The 20,165-nt window shown below is 44.5% G+C and overlaps 1 protein-coding gene across 3 annotated transcripts; it reads left to right on the top strand.

Moving 5' to 3' along the window:
* The first annotated feature begins 9,484 nt into the window (after nucleotides 1-9,484).
* Nucleotides 9,485-19,179, top strand: LOC139161038 (epoxide hydrolase 3-like). 3 transcript variants are annotated; one of them, XM_070739637.1, is made up of 8 exons: nucleotides 9,485-9,631; nucleotides 10,502-10,756; nucleotides 11,131-11,213; nucleotides 12,325-12,500; nucleotides 13,393-13,521; nucleotides 15,419-15,522; nucleotides 17,556-17,680; nucleotides 18,282-19,179. In XM_070739637.1, exons 2-8 carry the CDS (start codon nucleotides 10,517-10,519, stop codon nucleotides 18,517-18,519), a joined length of 1,095 nt encoding a protein of 364 aa, XP_070595738.1. In that variant the 5' UTR covers nucleotides 9,485-9,631; nucleotides 10,502-10,516; the 3' UTR covers nucleotides 18,520-19,179. The 3 variants fall into 3 exon arrangements, with proteins under 3 accessions (XP_070595738.1, XP_070595739.1, XP_070595740.1); XM_070739638.1 differs by having other exon boundaries at nucleotides 9,491-9,545; XM_070739639.1 differs by having other exon boundaries at nucleotides 9,493-9,599.
* The last annotated feature ends 986 nt before the right edge of the window (nucleotides 19,180-20,165 follow it).

The raw sequence follows: 20,165 nt of genomic DNA, 5'->3' as shown, positions 1-20,165 counted from the left end.
CATTAAACAGCATTGGCCCAGACTCCACTTCCTTTTTTGCACAGACGTAGGGTTAAAATACAATAGAAAAGCAAGTCCCTGCTCTATTTGTTGATGTGTCTTGCTGTGGCTTACTGCCTATGATTGAAAGACAAAAAGTTGTTGCCTTGAATCATATTGAAATCAAAGTTCTCATGTCCAGTCGGCGAACCAGTGGAAGTGATGTTAGGATCTGGATGGGTGTCAACAGGCTCAAACTCAACCCTGACAAGACGGAGTGTCTCTGGGTTTTGCCTCCCAAGGACAATTTCATCTGTCCATCTATTACCCGGGGGGGGGGGAATTATTGACCCCCTCAGAGAGGGTCCACAACTTGGGCTTCCTCCTCGATCCACAGCTAACATTAGAACACCATCTTTCAGCTGTGGTGAGGAGGGCGTTTGCCCAGGTTCCCCTGGGGCAGCAGTTGTGGCCCTATTTGGACAGGGAGTCTCTGCTCACAGTCACTCACACCCTCATCACCTCGAGGTTCGACTATTGTAACGCTCTCTACATGAAGCTACCTTTGAAGAGTGTTCGGAAACTTCAGATTGTGCAGAATGCGGCCGTGAGAGCAATCATGAGCTTTCCTAGATAAACCCATGTCTCATCAACACTCCGCGGCCTGCACTGGCTGCCAATCAGTTTCCGGTCACAATTCAAAGTGTTGGTAATGACCTATAAAGCCCTACATGGTATTGGACCAGAAAACCTTCGGGACCATCTTCTGCTGCATGAATCCCAGCGGCCGATTAGGTCCCACAGAGTTGGCCTTCTCCGGGTCCCATCGACTAAGCAATGCCGCCTGGTGGGACCCAGGGGAAGAGTCTTCTTTGTGGCAGCCCCGGCGCTCTGGAATCAATTCCCCCCATAGATTAGAACTGCCCCCACCCTCCTTGCCTTTCTCAAGCTATTGAAAACCCACCTATGTCACCAGACATGGGGAAATTGATATACCCCCTAGCTTTTATGATTTATGTATGGTTTGATTGGATTGTGTGACTATTTTAATGACAAGGGTTTTTAATTGTTTTTTTAAGTATTGGATTTGTACATTTTATTATTGTTGTGAGCTGCTCCGAGTCTCCGGAGGGGGGCGGCATTTATTTATTACTTAGATTTGTATGCCGCCCCTCTCCGAAGACTCTAATAAATAAATACAAATCTAATAAATAAATAAATAAATGATGAAGTCAGCCTTTTAGCCGGCAGGGACCGTCTCCTGCCACGTACCTCCCAGAGGTCTATTAGATCGCACAGAATCGGCCTCCTCCAGGTACAGTCAACCAAACAATATAGGTTTTCGGGACCGCGGGGGAGGGCCTTTTCTGTTGCCGCCCTGGCTCTATGGAACCAACCCCCCCCCCCTGTTCGTGCTCCTCCCACTCTACTGGCTTTTTGAAAAGCTGTTAAGACCTGGCTTTGTCGACAGGCCTGGGGGCCATGAACTTTAACATCAGACGTGCCCGAATAATGTTTGGCTGATGTGTATGTTTGTTAGACTGTTTTTTTTAAATATAATGGGTTCATTAGGGTTATAACGGAGTTTTAATCTACTGTTGTTGTTTGACTTCTTTTTATTATTGTACTATTGTATTATTTTTTATTGTTGTAAGCCGCCCTGAGTCCTGTGGGATTGGTTGGCATACAAGTGGAATAAATTAAATTAAATTAAATTAATTGAACTATCAACCTGGGACGTACTATCAATGCCTCATGAAGAAGTTGCTTCGTGACCCATGGAGGAATGACTGCGTTGGAACATATCCTAAAATTACCCGAGAGCTTATTTGTAAAAATATTGGACGCTACATTAACAGAGAAAGAACAAAGACTGCTTCTGTAGCAGGAAATGTCAAACACAGTGTATATACAATAAATTATGGGGTGGGGGGAGAGACTATTCAATATGTAAAATGATTATGGATATATGTATTTTAATGTAATATAAGTGCTCCCTATGCAAGTTTTTGCCTGCAATTGTGATAAAAGATTTCATTTATTCTCATATTTTGGAAGTGATATCCACAATGTTGAGTTGATAGATTGTTTTAGTCAGCAGGCTCTAGTGCAGGGCTGAATCTAGAGCAGTGTTGAATATATTTGGACTTCAACTCCCAGAATTCCCCAGCCAGTGCATGCTGGCTGGGGAATTCTGGGAATTGAAGTCCACATATCTTCAAGTGGCCAAGGTTGGGAAACACTGATCTAGAGAATGCAAGGTTGGAAGCCCCGATCTTAAGGAGTGGGCTTCAAAAAAAATTTAGCAAGGGGTTCTCTGCACAATTGCTGGGTGGGCATGGTCTAGTCAGCCTCCTGCACTATGGTAGGAGGGAGATTTTTGCCCTTTCAGGGTTCCAGATATTTTTTGCAACCCTCCGGGAGGGCAAAAACATCCTTCCCAGGTTCCAGAGGCCCGTTTCCAGCCTCCCCGACCTTCCTTTAGACCTGTTTTTTGCCCTCCCTGAGGCTCCATGCATGACCTGCACTTACCCGCATCCAAAATAGGCCACATGGGGACTCCTGAGAGGAGCAGGGTGGGCGGGGCCAGGCAGGAATGGGATTTAGGGGTTCTCCGAACTGCACAGAATCTTAGCTAGAGGTTCTCCCGAACCCCTGTTAACCCCCAGAAGCCCAACTCTGCCAATCTTTCTTTCCCAGAAGCCTTTGGAATTGACACATATTAATTCCATGGTTTCCACCTTGTGGTTAAGTAGCCTTTTTTAGGGAGAGCCTTGCTTAGCACCTCTTCCTTATCACGGCATATAAGAGAAGGCACAAGCAGCCTATGCTCCTTCCTTATGCTGCCACCTGCTGCCATACTGTAGACAGTACAGACAGCTAAGGTTATGCGGCTCCTCCTGAGCAACTTCTTGGATGGGTTGATAGACCAATGTCTCAAGAAACAGACTTACCGGAGTATAAGATACACTTTTTCCTCCTTAAAAGAGGCTGAAAAGGCTTTTCTCAGCCCTAATTAGGTGCTAACAATTTTCCCAGCTCTTATTTTGCAGGTTCTTTCATTGTTACTCTCTGCAAAGAATGTTTTCCAAGTCCTAAGTCTTTGCAGGGTTTTTTTCATTGCTCTATTTGCTCCAATGTTTCTTTCCAGCCCTAACCAGGTGCTAACAATGTTACCAGCTCTTACCAGCTTGCAAGCTCTTTATTGCTACTCTTTGCAAAGAATGTTTTTCCAGCTCAAGTCTTTGCAGGCTTTTTTTTTCATTGCTCTACTTCAGGAGTAGACAAAAGTAACTTTTCTATGACATTTGGATTTCAATTCCCAGAAATCCTGAGCTAGCATGATTAGAAACATAGAAGATTGACCGCAGAAAAAGATCTCATGGTCCATCTAGTCTGCCTTTATACTATTTCCTGTATTTTATCTTAGGGTGGATATGTTTATCCCAGGTATGTTTAAATTCAGTTACTGTGGATTTACCGTCTGCTGGAAGTTTGTTTCAAGCATCTACTACTCTTTCAGTAAAATAATATTTTCTCACATTGCTTGTGATCTTTTCCCCAACCAACCTCAGATTGTGCCCCCTTGTTCTTGTGTTCACTTTCCTATTAAAAACACTTCCCTCCTGAACCTTATTTAACCCCTTCACATATTTAAATGTTTTGATTATGCCCCCCCTTCCCTTCTGTCTCCAGACTATAAAGATTGAGTTTATTAAGTCTTTCCTGATACGTTTTATGCTTAAGACCTTCCACCATTTTTGTAGCCCATCTTTGGACCTGTTCAATTTTATCAATATCTTTTTGTAGGTGAGGTCTCCAGAACTGAACACAGTATTCCAAATGTGGTCTCACCAGCGCTCTATACCACGGGATCACAATCTTCCTCTTCCTGCTTGTTATACCTCTACCTATGCAGCCAAGCATTCTACTTGCTTTCCCTACTGCCTCACTGCACTGTTCACCCATTTTGAGATTATCAGAAATCACTACCCTGAATCCTTCTCTTCTGAAGTTTTTGCTAACACAGAACTGCCAATACAATACTCAGATTGAGGATTCCTTTTCCCCAAGTGCATTATTTTATATTTGGAAACATTAAACTGCAGTTTCTATTGCTTCACCAACGACTGTTTGACACTGTACTGTATTTGTGTTTGCAGACTACTAAGGAAGCCCATTAATAGCCTTTAATTTAGTAAATGAAGGTTTGGACAGAATTTGTGTGTGCTGTGTTCTTTGCGGTTCATAGTTGGGGCAGATCAGCTCCCATATTAAACTTTAATCCCAAGTCATGTGATTGGATGACACATAATAAATCAGCAAAGGATATTCATTATGACACTGTATGGAAGAGAAGGTTGGATTTTGAAGAAGCAGCATATAAATAGCACTGATGCTTTTCAAAAGCATCAGTGCTATTTATATCCTGTTTAGAGTGTTGGAAAAGGTCCGTGAGAATATTGTGGACAGTCAAGAAGACAATGAAATCAATCCAGAGTTTCCATTCAAGGCACAAATGACCACTTGTTCTATTTTGGACACATTATCATCAAAAAAGCACAACAAAGAATGTTCTTTCTGCGCCAGCTCAGGAAGCTCAAACTGCCCAAGGAGCTGCTGATTCAGTTCTACAGAGGAATCATTGAGTCTGTCATCTGCACCTCTATAACTGTCTGGTTTGGTGCTGCAACCCAACAGGACCGACACAGACTTCAGAGGATAATCAGAATTGCAGAAAAAACAATTGCTGCCAATCTGCCTTCCATTGAGGACCTGTATACTGCACGAGCCAAAAAGAGGGCGGGTAAAATATTTACTGACCCCTCGCATCCTGGACACAAATTGTTTCAACTCCTACCCTCAAAACGTCGCTACAGAGTACTGCACACCAAGACAACTAGACACAAGAACAGTTTTTCCCCGAACGCCATCACTCTACTAAACAAATAATTCCCTCAAAACTGTCAGACTTTCTACTAAATATGCACTTCTATTCTACTAGTTTTTCTCATTATTCCTATCACCCATTTCCTCCCATGTTGACTGTATGACTGTAACTTGTTGCGTATATCCTAAGATTTTTATTAATATTGCTTCTTCATTGCTTATTTGACCCCTATGACAATCATTAAGTGTTGTATCACATGATTCTTGAGAAATGTATATTTTATTTTATGTACGTTGAGAGCATATGCACCAAGACAAATTCCTTGTGTGTCCAATCACACTTGGCCAATAAAAATTCTATTCTATTCTATTCTATTCTATTCTATTCTATTATGCAAAGATCATCTTTGGATGATCTTTGCATAATAATGCTGTAATAATCCCATGTAATGCTGGGAAAAGATGGAAGGAAAGAGAAGAGGAAGAGGATGACCAATAGCAAACTTGATGGACATTACAATGGTGATGAAAGAACTCTGCTATGCAGAGTAGTTAACTATGGGCAGCAGGTCTAGACCTGCTCGGCTTGCTGCTCCTTTGAAGGGCCAGACTATCTTCGAGACCATCTCCGACCGCATAGCTCCCAGTGACCAATAAGGGCCCATGGAGTTGGTCTGCTCTGGGTCCCGTCAGCTAAACAGTGTTGGATGGCAGATCTGCAGGGAAGGGTCTTCTCTGTGGCAGCTCTGTCTCTTTGGAACTAGCTACCTCCCAAGATCCGGACTGCCTCCACCCTACAAGTCTTCTGCAAAAGCCATAAAGACCTGGCTTTTCTGGCAGGGCTGTTGATCAACGATATGCTATCACGATCCGACCATGGAAGATATTTATTTTTTTATTTATTCATTTGTCCAATACACAGATACATAGGAAGAAAAATAGACATGTGGTAATATAAATGAGGGTGAAAGTGAACTTAGAGGAGCGGATATATGAAAGGAAGAGAATATATAAGATAGGTGAAAGAAAGTAGAGACAATTGGACAGGGGACGAAAGGCACACCAGTGCACTTATGTACGCCCCTTACTGGCCTCTTAGGAACCTGGAGAGGTCAATCATGGAGAGTCTAAGGGAGAAGTGTTGGGGGTAAGGGGTTGACACAATTGAGTCCAGTAATGAGTTCCACGCTTCAATAACTCGATTGTTGAAATCATATTTTTTACAGTCAAGTTTGGCGCGGTTTGTATTAAGTTTGAATCTGTTGCGTGCTCTTGTGTTATTGCGGTTGAAGCTGAAGTAGTCATTGACTGGTAGGACATTTCAGCATATGATCTTGTGGGCAATACTCAAATCGTGTTTTAGGCGCCGTAGTTCTAGACTTTCTAGGCCCAGGATTGTTAGTCTATTTTCGTAGGATATTCTGTTTCGAGTGGAGGAGTGAAGGGCTCTTCTGGTGAAATATCTTTGGACATTTTCAAGGGTGTTGATGTCTGAGATGTGGTATGGGTTCCAGACAGATGAGCAATAGTCTAGGATGGGTCTGGCAAAAGTTTTGTAGGCTCTTGTGAGTAGAGTGAGATTGCCTGAGTGAAAGCTGCGTAGGATCAGGTTAACAACTCTAGAGGCTTTTTTGGCGATATTGTTGCAGTGGGCTTTAGCACTTAGGTCATTTGATATTAGTATTCCAAGGTCCTTTACAGCAGTGTTTCCCAACCTTTTTTGAGCCGCGGCACATTATTCACATTTACAAAATCCTGTGGAACATTGAGGGGGGGGGGGAGAGCGGGGGGGGGGGGCTAAAAAACTTTGGACAAAAAAACCCTCTCTTCCTCCCTTTTCTCTCTCCCTCCCTCTCTCCCTCCCTCTTTCTTTCCCCCTCTCTCTCCATCCCTCTTTCTTTCTTTCTTCCTCTCTTTTTTGCTCTTCCTCCCTCTTTCCCTCCCTCTTTCTCTTTCTTGCTTTCTCTTTCTCTCTTGCATTCTTTCTCTCTCTCTTTCTCTCGCTCTGTCTCTCTTGCTATCTCTCTTTTATTCTCTCTCTTTCTCTCTCCGTTGTTTTCTCTCTCTCTCTCCCTTGCTTTCTCTCTCTCTCTTTCTCTCTCCCTTGCTTTCTCTCTCGCTTTTTCTCTCTCTTTCTTTCTCTCTCTCTCCTCCTTTTTCTCTCTCTCTCGTTCTCTATCGTGCACCACGCCGGCAACAGAGAGAGAGAGAGAGCGGAGAGAGAGTGGAGGGCGGCTTGCCGGTCCGCTGCCCCCTGGATCAGCAACCCCGCATCGCCCTAGCGTGGACTCCGCCGTCACCTTCGCCTCTGCCTTAGAGGCAGCAGCCACATTCACCCCTTCGCCCTCCCAGGTGTCCATGGCGCACAGCGCCTGGCCATGCGCTGCCTCTGCCTCCCGGTACCCCGCCCGACTTCTACCTGTAGGAACGGGTGGTGGGGCGCCACGAAGGGCGGCACTTGAAGGCCATCACGGTGCCATTGTTGTCATCACGGCGCAAAGCCATGCAGTCCCAGATCACTCGCTTCTCCGGCCAGCAAGCCGGCTGCCTGGGAAAGCGGCGCGCTTTTTAAACACACGCTTTTCAAACGTGGCGCTTTCCTGGGCAGCCGACTTTGCTGGCCAGAGAAGGGAGCGATTCAGGACTGCATGGCTTTGCGCCACTTCAAAAATTTCTGCGGAGGGGGTTTCCTAATGGCTGTGCGGGCGCACGCTCCCGCAGCTTAGAAGCAACAGTGGCCGGCGCTCTCCCACTGGGCCCCAAAAGCTCACTTCCCGTCACCACCAGGGAAGCTCCAGCCAGGCCGGGCTCGCGGCATGCCTGACCATGTCCCACGGCACACTGGTTGGGAAACACTGTTTTACAGAATGTGGGTTAGCAGTGAGAGATTGTTTATTCAGTTTGTATGTACGGTTAGGATTTTTTTTGCCAATGTGGAGGGTAGAGCATTTGTTGGTTGATATTTGAAGTTGCCAGGTGTTATACCAGTCTGAGACAAAGTCCAGGTCTTTTTGGAGAGTGAGTGTGTTACCAGTGGTGTTGAAAAGTTTCACATCGTCAGCAAAAAGAACACAGTTGCTTTCGATATGGTCACAGAGATCATTGATGTAGAGAATGAAGAGAGTAGGACCTAGTACGCTTCCCTGGGGAACGCCGCTTACGACAAAGGCGGGGGTGGAGATGGCACTACCAATTGTGACAATTTGTTGCCTGTTTGACAGGAATGTAGTAATCCAGTTGTGCAGGAGTCCTGAGATGCCATAGGATTTCTGGAGTCATTAAGTTTGTTGTTGACGAAGTTATAGAAAGCACGGTTAGACTTGGTGCGAAGGAGGCTTTCCTCTTGTTTGCTGTGATAGTTGAGGCATTCTGCTCTTATTCTTTGGCATATGCTTTTGTAGCGGACTTTAAAGTTGGTTACTGGACTTTTTTTGTTTCTACGCCAGAGGGATTTTTTGGGGGTTTGTAGTTTCTTTATCGAGACAGGTATGTTATTTTTTCGTTTACCTCTGGAAGAAGTGAGTGGCACATGTAGTTCGATAAGCCTTTTGATTTGGAGTAAAAACATATTGTAGAGATCATCAGTGGTGAAGCAGTTAGAGAACAAGGATTGCCAGTTAAGGATTGAGAGATTGGCGTCTATGAGATCATAGTTGGATTTCCTGAAATTGTACTTGGGCACCGCATACTTCTGGTGAGTGTTTAGATGATGTAGGTTGAGGTTGAAGTTGATTGTACTGTGGTCGCTGTTTATAGTTTATAGTTGTTAATTGTGGATTTTAATATTGTCTGTGTTGATTTTAAGGGGTTTTATACTGCACTGGTTTTATATTGTATATGTAAAGGGTATTTATATTTGTGTATTTGGTGTAAGCTGCCCAGAGCCCTTTGGCAGTGCGGTGCCATTTAAATCCGATAGATGGATAGATAGATAGATAGATAGATATAGATAGATAGATAGATAGATAGATAGATAGATAGATAGATAGATGTAGATATTGCTTTTATCAAAAATGGACTCTGAGCAGCTAAGATAGATATAGCTGATAGATAATAGACAGACAGATATAGCTGATAGCTGATAGATAGATGAAAGGTAGATAGCTAGATAGATATAGCTGATAGATGATAGACAGATGTAGCTGATAGATAGATGATGATAGATGATAGACAGATAGATGATAGATATAGCTGATATAGATAGATATAGCAGATAGATAGATGATAGACAGATAGACAGACAGATAGATAGAACAGATAGACAGATAGATAAATAGATAGACAGACAGATAGACAGACAGACAGACAGATAGACAGATAGAATAGATAGACAGATAGAATAGATAGACAGATAGAATAGATAGACAGATAGAATAGATAGATAGACCGATAGACAGACAGACAGACAGACAGACAGATAGATGATAGGCAGGTAGGCAGACAGGGTCTTTCTGGGCTTCATGGAAGGGCGAACCCGAGTAACTTCGCCACCTTTGCCAAACCTCCTCGGCGGCCCGGGTGAAGCCTGCGTTGGCGGCGGAGGGATGCTCACCGGCGGGCGCTCTCCCCCGCCCTCGCCGACGCGCAGAAATACCGCCGGCCTTCGCTTGGTGCCGGGGCGGAGCTGCGAAGTTGGCTTTCCACGGAGGAAGCGCGGCGCTTCCGCTTCTCTGAAGGTCGGCGCTGGGATTTGGGGCGACGTCTGCGCTTTGACCATTGGAGCGTTGTCGGTTCGTGCTGGTAACCGTTTTCGTACATTGGGGTAGGTGCATGGTGCCAATCTCCCACGCTCCTTGAATGCTGGTTGGCATTCCGGAGCCTGGATTCGCACGACACGCGGAACCCACAATGTAGCCAATGACGTTTGAAAGTCGGGGTTTGTGTGAATGCAACAGTTTGCCGTGGATTTCGCTCCCCCCAGAGGAAATCAACCATGGTTTTACCCTGGGGGTGAGGGATTCGACGCAGGCTTTTGCAAAGTTAAATAGGAGATGTCGTTTTGCAAAACCTAAGTCAAAATATTGTTAACTTTTGTAATTTACAGTTCTCCCCGTTTCTAAAAGAAAGCAGCTATAGTCCTCGCGGAAAATGTTAATTAATGTGAATGCATTTCTCCCGCCAGCCAGGTGATGCTCTCTATTCCCTCTTAGAAGTGTTATCTGTAAATGTATTATTATTATTATTATTATTATTATTATTATTATTATTATTATTATTATTATTATTATTATTAATTATTATCCTGGCTGCCCTTTATGAAGCTGCATAGCATTCAAAAGAAAGGTTGGGATTTTATTGGTTTGTAACTCAGAGGGGGCGAGTTTGGACATGGATTTTCGTTTTCTATTCCGCAATTATTTATGCACCCTGCAAACCCCAGCTACAGGAAAACAGGAATCCCCCTTTTCTCCAGGAGTTATTGCAATTACAAGGAGTTATTGCAACCACCCGAGTCTTCGAAGAGGGGCAGCATATAAATCTAATAAAACTTAAACTTAATTGATGTAGCTCAAAGTATTTGTTGGTGTCAAATGAGAGATCAGGGGGTTACATTTATTGAATGCTATTTGGAATTAAAACTGCAATTATAATTAAAATACCTAAATGGAAAAAAATCTTTACTTTTGGCCAGGATTATATCCCAAAAATGGTATCTCTCTATCGCTCCTTACTGGTGCCCACTCGCATAATGCTGAAGGCCTCCAATGTTGTGGTGCAATTGACCTTGTATAGTGCCGGTTGTATTGCTGCTCTTTTCTACTCCATGTGGTTATTCAAGCTGGTGCTTACTAAGGGCCCAAGTAAGGTGGTCCAGAAAAGCGAGAGGCTCCCACCAAAGACCCTCACTGATTCCTCTTATGGTGAACACAAGTATCTGACCCTCAAGGTGAGTCTGCTTAAATAAAGGTAGAGTTCGGTACTGAGATCACATAAATCAAAGTTCACTTTAGATGTGAAGATAATGTCTTGGAACAAAGTGCTTAGGCTGGGAGGGGCATGTTTTAAGCCTTGATTACCTGCCTGTTTAACATAATCCTTGGAGAGGGGCAGCGTATAAATCCAATCAATCAATCAATCAATCAATCAATCAATAATTTCTGTTCTGAATGGCAGCTGCTTTCAAGAACGCAGAAAGAGGACATTGTCATTGCTGCTTACACAGTTTCTCCCTGTAGATCAAGTCTTTGCAAGCACAATGTGCTTTCTCACACGATCCTTGCATAACGGTGTGTTATTTACTTCCTTCTCTGTCTTGAGAAGTCAGGGATTCGGCTGCACTACGTTACAGCTGGCAAAGAAGGGGCCTGCCTGATGCTTTTTTTGCATGGATTTCCCCAGAACTGGTAAGTCTTGCTTTGGTGTGGCAGTTGTAGATCATGGTCGTGCAGACAGTCTTAAACTCAGGATTGAAATAAGTTAGCAGCCAACTTGGGCAGGAATCCAAAATTGCAATCTGCTTGGATTTGGATAATAGTGAACCTCAAATTTAGATTTGAGCACATGGTAAAGTGGACACACATCTGTACTCAGGAAACGAATTTCTGGAATAAGTGTGTAATTATGACCATAGGCAAAAACAAAGTCAAGAAATACCACACCCACGGCATATTACAAATTAGGAGAGATGCATGACATAACTGGGACAGGAAATTACCAAATTTTTGGAGTATAAGACACACATTTCCCCCCCTAAAAAGGGCTGAAAATTGGGGTGTGTCTTATACTGCTCTAATGAGATGCTAACAATCTTCCCTGCTTATAGGATTTTTTCATTGCTACTCCTTCCAAAAAAGTTTTTTCCCTGCCCCTAAGTCTTTGCAGGCTTGTTTTAATTCCTGCTCCCTCCAAAGAAGATTTTTTTTTCAGCCCTAACCAGGGAATACAATAATGTGTTGAAGATGACCAGACTAAGGATGCTAGCCAGATGAATACCTGGTAGATAGATTTCCCCCTCCTATTTTCCTCTTCAAAAACTAAGGTACACCTTATAGTTTGAAAAATAAGGCACCCAGAAACAGCTAATATTCAGGTACCACAACTGGGGGTGCTACAGTCTCTGGTGGTTCCCCAGTTTCTAACTCCCCTTCACTCTCACTCTCGGATTCAGATGGTAAGAACACTGGCCTGCAATGCCACCACTCATCCGTCTCTTGGTCCTCAAAATCCATGATCAGCTAAGCTGGATGTGGACCACTCACAAGAGTTGGAATTACATTTCTAAAATCATTGTCAGACATTCACTTTTCATTAAAACTGCAAAATACACCATTTATTTAGTGTTAGTTACATGTCAAATGAATATAATGTCCGGTGGAATATAATGACTCCTAATCAAGTGCACTGGGAGGACAATATAAATGACATCAACTTATGCTAAGAAAATACGTGATGGCAAGGGAGCCTTTCCCTGTCCCTTTTCCTTACCTTTATTTGGTTTGGGTATATATTACACAGGTTTTCATGGCGCCATCAATTGAAGGAGTTCAGCCAAGCCTTTAAGGTGGTGGCAGTTGATTTGAAGGGCTATGGCCTTTCTGATGCACCACTGGCTTGGCAGTGCTATCAAAGTGATATTATTCTGGAAGATATACAAGATGTCATCAAAACCCTGGGCTCCAGTGGAAAAGATGGTGAGTTCAGGAAGAAGGGTTTTTATTTTTTCCTGACTGGACAATCTGATCTGCTATAATAGTGGCTATAATATGTTCTGTCCGGCCCGGTTAATTAGCAGTAATTAAGCCCCAATGAAGACTCAGAAGCCAAACGACTATGTATAGGTGTCTATTTATAAGAAATGTGCTTAAAACAGCAATGAAATCAGAAGAATGTCAGTTTGCCTGCCAAAAGTCCAGTGTTATCGGCACAGCTGATAACAAGCATCCCAAAAAAATCCGGAGTCGATAGGTACTCACAATGCCTAGGTTGCTACGCTAGGCTTGCAAGGCTGCAGAAAGATTTAAAGGAGAAAACACTCTTTGGCTGCTAGTTCTCTTTCTCTTTCCATAAAGGAACGTTGAACTTCTGCTACGAACTTCCCATGCTCCTCCTCTTTTATACTACAGTATCTGTGATAACAAGTTACGCCTAGATCTACGTTGCCAGAAATACTGTTGTCTTCCTTGCATTCTGCTGCCCCTCACGTCTAATATGGGGTCCACAATATCCCCCTCCACATTAATACAGCTGGGGAGTTTGCAGCCTCTGGAGAGTCCCCAGGCCTAACTCTCCCTCACTCTCACTGTCCGTTTCCTCTCGTAAACACACTGCCCTCTGATACCCAGATGGGCCGGTTCATTCTCCACAAAGTCCATGACCAAAGGAGCTGGATGTGAGCCAACCACAACATAATAGCTCCCTGTTCTTGGGTCTAGTGCGAGTGGGAAGGACACACCTGCTATTGCTTACCAGGCTAAGCTTTCAAAAATATTTTCAGGGAGTTTTTTGCGACTGAGTGAATTGAGAGCCAAGATACTTGTTCAGGCTTTCGTTCCTCCTGGAAGTTTTTCTTCTTTTGTTCTTTAGGGGATCCCAAGTGCATCCTGGTGGGACATGACTGGGGAGCAGGAATTGCGTGTGAATTTGCAGCCAATTATCCTAGCATGGTAGAGAAGCTGATTTTTATGAATGGTATTCCAGCACATGTTCTTTTTGGTAAGGCTAATCACTAATCATCTTCTATGTCTTTGGGTTCACCAAAAGGGATTCCTTATTCATGGTTTAGTGGCCATTGAAATTGTATAGTGAGTGGTTTTGGGATCTGGCTGGACTATTCCATAGCATGACTATTTATAGAGGAAGGAAGCCTTTTCTGAATCAGGTATTCTATCTCAATGAGCTAGAGCTGGGCAACCTAAGAGTGGAGGCCAAATAACAATGCCATCACATTCAGGAATGCCAATCTTTCGTAGTAGAGAACTTGGAGTAAGAAGAGGAAGTTTTGAAGTTTGCTGACTTTCATCTCCAGCAATAGTGGGTTTTTTTAATGGAGTAAGCCCTAAAATAGGATGGGCCTGTTTAAAATGATGAAAATTTTTCTATGCAAAAAAAGGAGAACAATCCACCAAAAAAGGATAAAAATCCTGACCCTGTGGGTCTAATATAGCCCTGCTCTCTTTAAAGTGACCTGTGCCTGGGGGTTCGTAATTTTTTTGCCTCTTCTTACGAACTTTTTTCGCCTTATGAACCCGCTGCCGCTGCCGGGATTCCCCACCTCTGGACTTCCGTTGCAAGCAAAGCACACGTTTTTGCGATCCTGGGATTCCCCTGAGGCTCCCCTCCATGGGAAACCCCACCTCCCAGGATCGCAAAAACGGGCGCTCCGCTGGGCACCGCTGCCCGTCTGTCATCTTCTGAAACAGCCGGGGGGCTTCTCGGTGTTCTCCTGAACGCCGAGCCTGGAAGTTCGGCAAAAGTTAGGGTTCGGGAGAACGTCGAGAAGCGCTGCTGCCCAGCTGTCACCTTCGCAGAAGAGCCGTGGAGCTGTCGGACGGTCGGGAGGCTCAAACGGAGGTGGGGAATCCCAATAGGGAATTCCAGGGGCGGAGCTTTGACGTCACGGAGACGTCCTTCCTGGCCGGCCGAAACATGGACTGTTTCAGAAGGTGACATTCGGGTGGCGGCACCCAGCGGAATGCCGTTTTTGCGATTTTTTGGGGGGGAGGGGCTTGCATACATTAATCGGTTTTCCATTGTTTCCTATGGGAAACATTGTTTCATCTTACGAACTTTTCACCTTACAAACCTCCTCCCGGAACCAATTAAGTTCGTAAGACAAGGTATCACTGTACAGTGATCCCCCGGGTATTGCGATCCCGATCATTGCGAAACGGCTATATGGCGATTTTGCAACCCGGAAGTAAAAACACCATCTGCGCATGTGCGTCCTTTTTTCTATGGGCACGCATGCATAGATGGCGCCGGGCAGATCAGCTGCTGGGCGGCTTCCCTAGGTCTTCCCCCTCTTGCTGGCGGGAGGGCAAGCGGCGGGCATCAGCGAGGAGTTTCCCCACCGCCCACGCAAACTCCTCGCTGCCGCTCGCACGCCCTTCGCCCGCCCACGCCGTTCATTCTCGCCGCTTCCCAGCTGAGTCCTGAAGCGAATTGGCTTCAGGACTCAGCTGGGAAGCGGCGCGAGCGAACGGCGTGGGCGGGCGAAGGGCGGGCGAGCGGCAGCGAGGAGTTTGCGTGGGCGGTGGGGAAACCCCAATCTTCGGCTCCTTGCTGCTGCGGCGGAAGTAAAAACACCATCTGCGCATGCGCAGATGGTGTTTTTACTTCCGCAGCGCTACTTCGCGAAAAACCGGTCATTGCGAGGGGTCCTGGAACGGAACCCTCGCAATGATCGGGGGACCACTGTATTTGATTTTTCAATTATTTTGTAAATGTTTGTCTTGAAAGGCCATCAAGAGAAACATAATCTTAGAATTAGCTTAAATAACCCCAGTGAGGCTTCTTAGCTCTTCAAAGTGGCCTTTTAAAAAATGTTTTATATATACTGTATTAAGCATTGCTTGTTTGCCTCCGTTTATTTTCCTTTTCAATCTTGCAGATTATTTCCCCAAAAGTCTCACCCAAATTATGAAATCCATGTACATATTCCTGTTCCAACTGCCAAAGATACCGGAATGGCTGTGCTCCTTGGATGATTTCCGTGTGAGTAAAGATTAGGGAATAGCCTGAACATTTGTAACCTCTTGCTTTAGGAGAGCAATCTTAAATTACACATAGAGTAATTCCTGGGAGGAACTATGGATAATTTCTTTATGCCTGGGTTTGTCATTTTCTTCTTTTGGTTCCTCCGCCAGGTTTCCTGATTTTAGCTGAACCCTTTGATGCTGCCTGCTTTTCTTAAAAAAAATATATAATCAGATTCTTTCCCTCCATGGTGCTTCCTGTGAAGCTGTTCCAATTTTTTCAGTTTGCCTCCACAGAACAGATAAGAGTGAAGGGAGGATTTTTCAGTGGTAAATGAACTCCATGGAATATGAGGCAAAGGTGAATTTGTTTCATGAAGGACTTGGGGATAAACAAAGAACAGCTCTAATAACCTGAAAGATGTTATGAAATGCTTAGATTCTGATATGTTTCAAAAGAGGAGTCGGAGTCTGCTGTGTATTTTCCTGTTGTGTTGCTCTGATCCTCGGTAGTCTTTCCAACCCAACAGAACGTTGGGAAGAAGTTATGTAGAGGGGACTACCTGTTCATCTGTCAGCAGGATGTCTCTAGTTTCTAGAGAAACTGAAGAGGATGGGACCAGGTTGGGTGGGGACAAAGAAGAGAAGCTGGCAAAAGCAAATTTGAATTAAAAAATGGGGATAATCCAGCTGTAGAGGAAAAAAAATCCCCCATTCTGTTCATTGCTCCATGCTAAGGCCCCTTGGTTGATCCTTGCTGGTCATTCAACCCATTGGAAAGTATATATATCAGCGGTAGGTTGTGCCTGGTTTGGCCTGGTTCTTAGAACTGTTAGCAGCAGTGGCAGGGGTTCTGCCCACCTTCCTGGGACTCTTCTGCATATGCACATAAACACGTGCAACATGGTACTAAAGGGTTTTAGGACTCACTACAGATCAATATAACTTGCTCTGTGTTTCCCAGTGGTACAGACACATACAGGTAGTACAGGAGGGGAAGGCAGGAATGCAGATAGCATAGCATTAGTAATAGCATTTAGACTTATGTACCGCTTCACAGTGCTTTACAGCCCTCTCTAAGTGGTTTACAGAATCAGCATATTGCCCCCAACAATCTGGGTCCTCATTTTACCCACCAGGGAAGGATGAACAGCCAAGTCAACCTTGAGCCTGGTGAGATTCTATCTGCCAAACTGCTGGCAGCTGGTGATCAGCAGAAATAACCTGCAGTACTGCACACTAACCACTGTGCCACCATGGTTGTAACAGCTGTAACATAGTCTTATTTCATGGAAGCCTATGGCTGCTGTAGGTGGAAGGCTTAGAACAGTTCTAGAAGCTAGAAGATTCTGCATTCTTTCCTTGCTTTATTGAGTGTTAAGAAATCTTTAATTGCAGCCAACACATCCATACTCTTGGATGGAGTCACAGACTGAGACAGCAACAGTGAAGCAACTTTGTCAGGTATCCAGGCCCTTTAACCAGAATCCAAGAGGTTGAACACATCAGACAAGTTGGGGTTGGGCGGCCATATAAATCTAAATAAATAAATCAGTAAGTACGTAAGCAAGCAAGCAAGCAAGCAAGCAAGCAAGCAAGCAAGCAAGCAAGCAAGCAAGCAAGCAAGCAAGCAAGCAAGCAAGCAAGCAAGCAAGCAAGCAAGCAAGCAAGCAAGCAAGCAAGCAAGCAAGCAAGCAAGCAAGCAAGCAAGCAAGTTCATATTGCTTCAAGAGATCCAGTGGGGTGTTAATCATGAAGTTGTTAGACTAAGGCTGCAGGAAGTCCCCAGCACAGATCTAAAGTACCTTCAGTCATAGAATCTCACTTTGGACCAGTCACTGTCTCTCAGTTAAACTACCTCATGGGATAAATGGATGTGCAAATGCTACATACACTCTTCGAAGAAAGAAAAAGGGGCTATAAATGTTATGCATAAATGTTTAAGCTCTCTCATAAGCATTCTGAATAGTTTGCGCTGTCGCAAAAGACCCAGTGTTATACAAGAGGGGATATGTGTCTGACCCGTATCTAAATGTTTTATCTTACTTCTAGATGATCAAAGCAGGAACAACCGAGAAGACAGGAATCCCGAATGTTAACTTCAGCCTTATTTCATATAATTTCTCAAGGCCTAATGCCTTAACTCCACCTATTAACTACTACAGGAATATTCTCAGGTGGGGAGAACACTCCATCTGGGCTCTGGTCTTGGGTAGTATCAGCATTTCTTCCTTCCCTTGGGATTGTCTGAACCAAAACCCAATTTCTTTTAATATGTCAGGCAAGAGATTGAGAAAAACAACTAAAAAACCCTTATTATAAAAAAACCCCCAAACATACACACAAACATATCATGCATAACTTGTAGTAGCCTAGGGGGAAAGGATAACTTAACTCCCCCATGCCTGGCGACAAAGGTGGATCTTAAGTAATTTGCGAAAGACAAGGAGGGTGGGGGCCGTTCTAATCTCTGGGGGGAGTTGGTTCCAGAGGGCCGGGGCCGCCACAGAGAAGGCTCTTCCCCTGGGCCCCGCCAAACGACATTGTTTGGTTGACGGGACCCGGAGAAGGCCAACTCTATGGGATCTTATCGGCCGCTGGGATTCGTGCGGTAGAAGGTAAAATATGAACATGCTGTCTTTAACAAATCCTCCTAGCTTCTTCTTAGTGTTTGGTGTGCATGTAACCTTGGGGCCGGGTTGGGGAGGATGTAAAAGTGTTTCAGTATATAAAAGCGGCAAGCTATTAATTTTTAGGGTTATGTGTTTGCCTTTACAGCTGGATGCCGCCAAAGCACAAAGATATTTTGGTGCCCACGCTGTTGCTCTGGGGACAGAAGGATGCATACCTGGAAGAAGGGCTGGTGAATCAGATGTTGCCCTATTTCCAAGGCAGCTATCACATACATCTCTTCCCAGATGCGAGCCATTGGCTACCTGAGGAGCAGCCTGAAAAGGTCAATCAACTGATGTGGGATTTCCTTCAAGGGAAGAAAAGTGATAAAGAGCTAAAGTAACTCTCCTGTAAAGTTAAGGCATCTGTGCTACTTGGCATGAAGAAATAGCAGCCACTTTGGCCTGGCTCTGGATTTCTGGTCCTTCTTTTGTGTGGGATGCCTGCATTCCATTGAGATCCAAGTCTCAGGTAGCATTAATCAGCATTGGCCCAGGCTCCACTTCCTTTTTTGCACAGGGTTAAAATGCAATAGAAAAGCAAGTCCCCGCTCTATTTGTTGACGTGCCTTGCTGTGGCTTTCTGCCTAAGATTGAAAGACCGAAAGGTTGTTGCCTTGAATCATATTGAAATCAAAGTTCTCATGACGAAGTCAGCCTCTTGTTGAACTATGAACCTGGGACGTACTATCAATGCCTCGTGAAGAATTTGCTTCATGACCCATGAAAGACTTGGAGCAATGACTGCACTGGCACTTATCCTAAAATTACCTGGAGCTTATTTGTAAAAATATTGGACGCTACATTAACGGAGAAAGAACAGAGACTGCTTCTGTAGCAGGAAATGTCAAATACACTGTATATACAATAAATTATGGGGGGGGGGAGGGAGAGAGACAATTCAGTATGTAAAAGGATGATGATGTATGTATTTTAATGTAATATAAGTGCTCCCTATGCAAGTTTTTGCCTGCAATCACGATAAAAGATTTCATTTATTGTCACATTTTGGACCTGATATACACAAGGTTGAATTGATGGATTGTTTTGGTTAGCAGGCAGAATCTGCAGGGCTGAATCTGGAGAATGCAAGGTTGGAAGCCCCGATCTTCAGGGGTGGGTTTCAGAAAAAAAATTAGCAAGGGGTTCTCTGCCCAATTGCTGGGTGGGCATGGGCTAGTCGGCCTCCTGCACTATAGTAGGAGGGAGATTTTTCCCCTTCCTGGGTTCCGGATACTTTCTTCAAGCCTCCGGGAGGGCAAAAACATCCTCCCCAGGCTCCAGAGGCCCGTTTCCATCCTTCCCAAACTTCCGGTAGGCTGTTTTTTGCCCTTCCTGAGGCTCCATGCACAACCTGCACTTATCTGTATCCAAAATAGGTCATGTGGGGGTTCCTGGGAGGGGCAGAGTGGGCAAGGCCAGCCAGGAGTGGGATTTGGGGGTTCTCTGAACTGCATAGAATCTTGGCTAGAGGTTCTCCCACCCCTACCAGTCTTTCTTTCCCAGAAGCCTTTGGGATTGGCACATACTAATTCCACCTTGTGGTTAAGTAGCCTTTTTTTAGGGAGAGCCTTGCTTAGTACTTCTTCCTTGTCACGGCATATAAAAGAAGGCGCATACAGCCTCTGCTCCTACCTTATGCTGCCACCTGCTGACATACTCTAGACAGTGCAGGCAGCTAAGGCTATAGGGCTCATTCTGAGCAGCGTCTTGGATGGATTGATCTATGTCAAGAAGTAGACTTATTTTTCGGAGTATCTTTCTCCTCCCTAAAAGAGGCTGAAAATTTGAGTGTGTCTTATACTCTGAATGTATCTTTTTTTTAAAGCTTTTTTTTCCAGCCCTAACTAGGTGCTAATGATCTTCCCAGCTCTTACCTTGCAGACTCTTTCATTGTTTCTCTCTGCAAATAATGTTTTCCAAGCCCTAAGTCTTTGCAGGCTTTTTGTGCATTGTTCTACTTGCTCCGCATGTTTCTTTCTAGCCCTAA

The sequence above is a fragment of the Erythrolamprus reginae genome, chromosome 2, assembly GCF_031021105.1.
Source record: "Erythrolamprus reginae isolate rEryReg1 chromosome 2, rEryReg1.hap1, whole genome shotgun sequence".
Taxonomy (NCBI): Eukaryota; Metazoa; Chordata; class Lepidosauria; order Squamata; family Dipsadidae; genus Erythrolamprus; species Erythrolamprus reginae.
Note: the sequence above shows the minus strand (reverse complement) of the source record. Positions and strands in the feature narration are given on the sequence as shown.

What these genes read in the sequence shown, in the direction of transcription:
- LOC139161038 (XM_070739637.1), top strand. Translation starts at nt 10,517, where the DNA reads ATGGTATCTCTCTATCGCTCCTTACTGGTGCCCACTCGCATAATGCTG. An exon ending in CATGGATTTCCCCAGAACTG is followed by an intron (nt 11,214 to 12,324) that starts GTAAGTCTTGCT and finishes TATATTACACAG; the next exon opens with GTTTTCATGGCGCCATCAAT. An exon ending in GGGCTCCAGTGGAAAAGATG is followed by an intron (nt 12,501 to 13,392) that starts GTGAGTTCAGGA and finishes TTTGTTCTTTAG; the next exon opens with GGGATCCCAAGTGCATCCTG.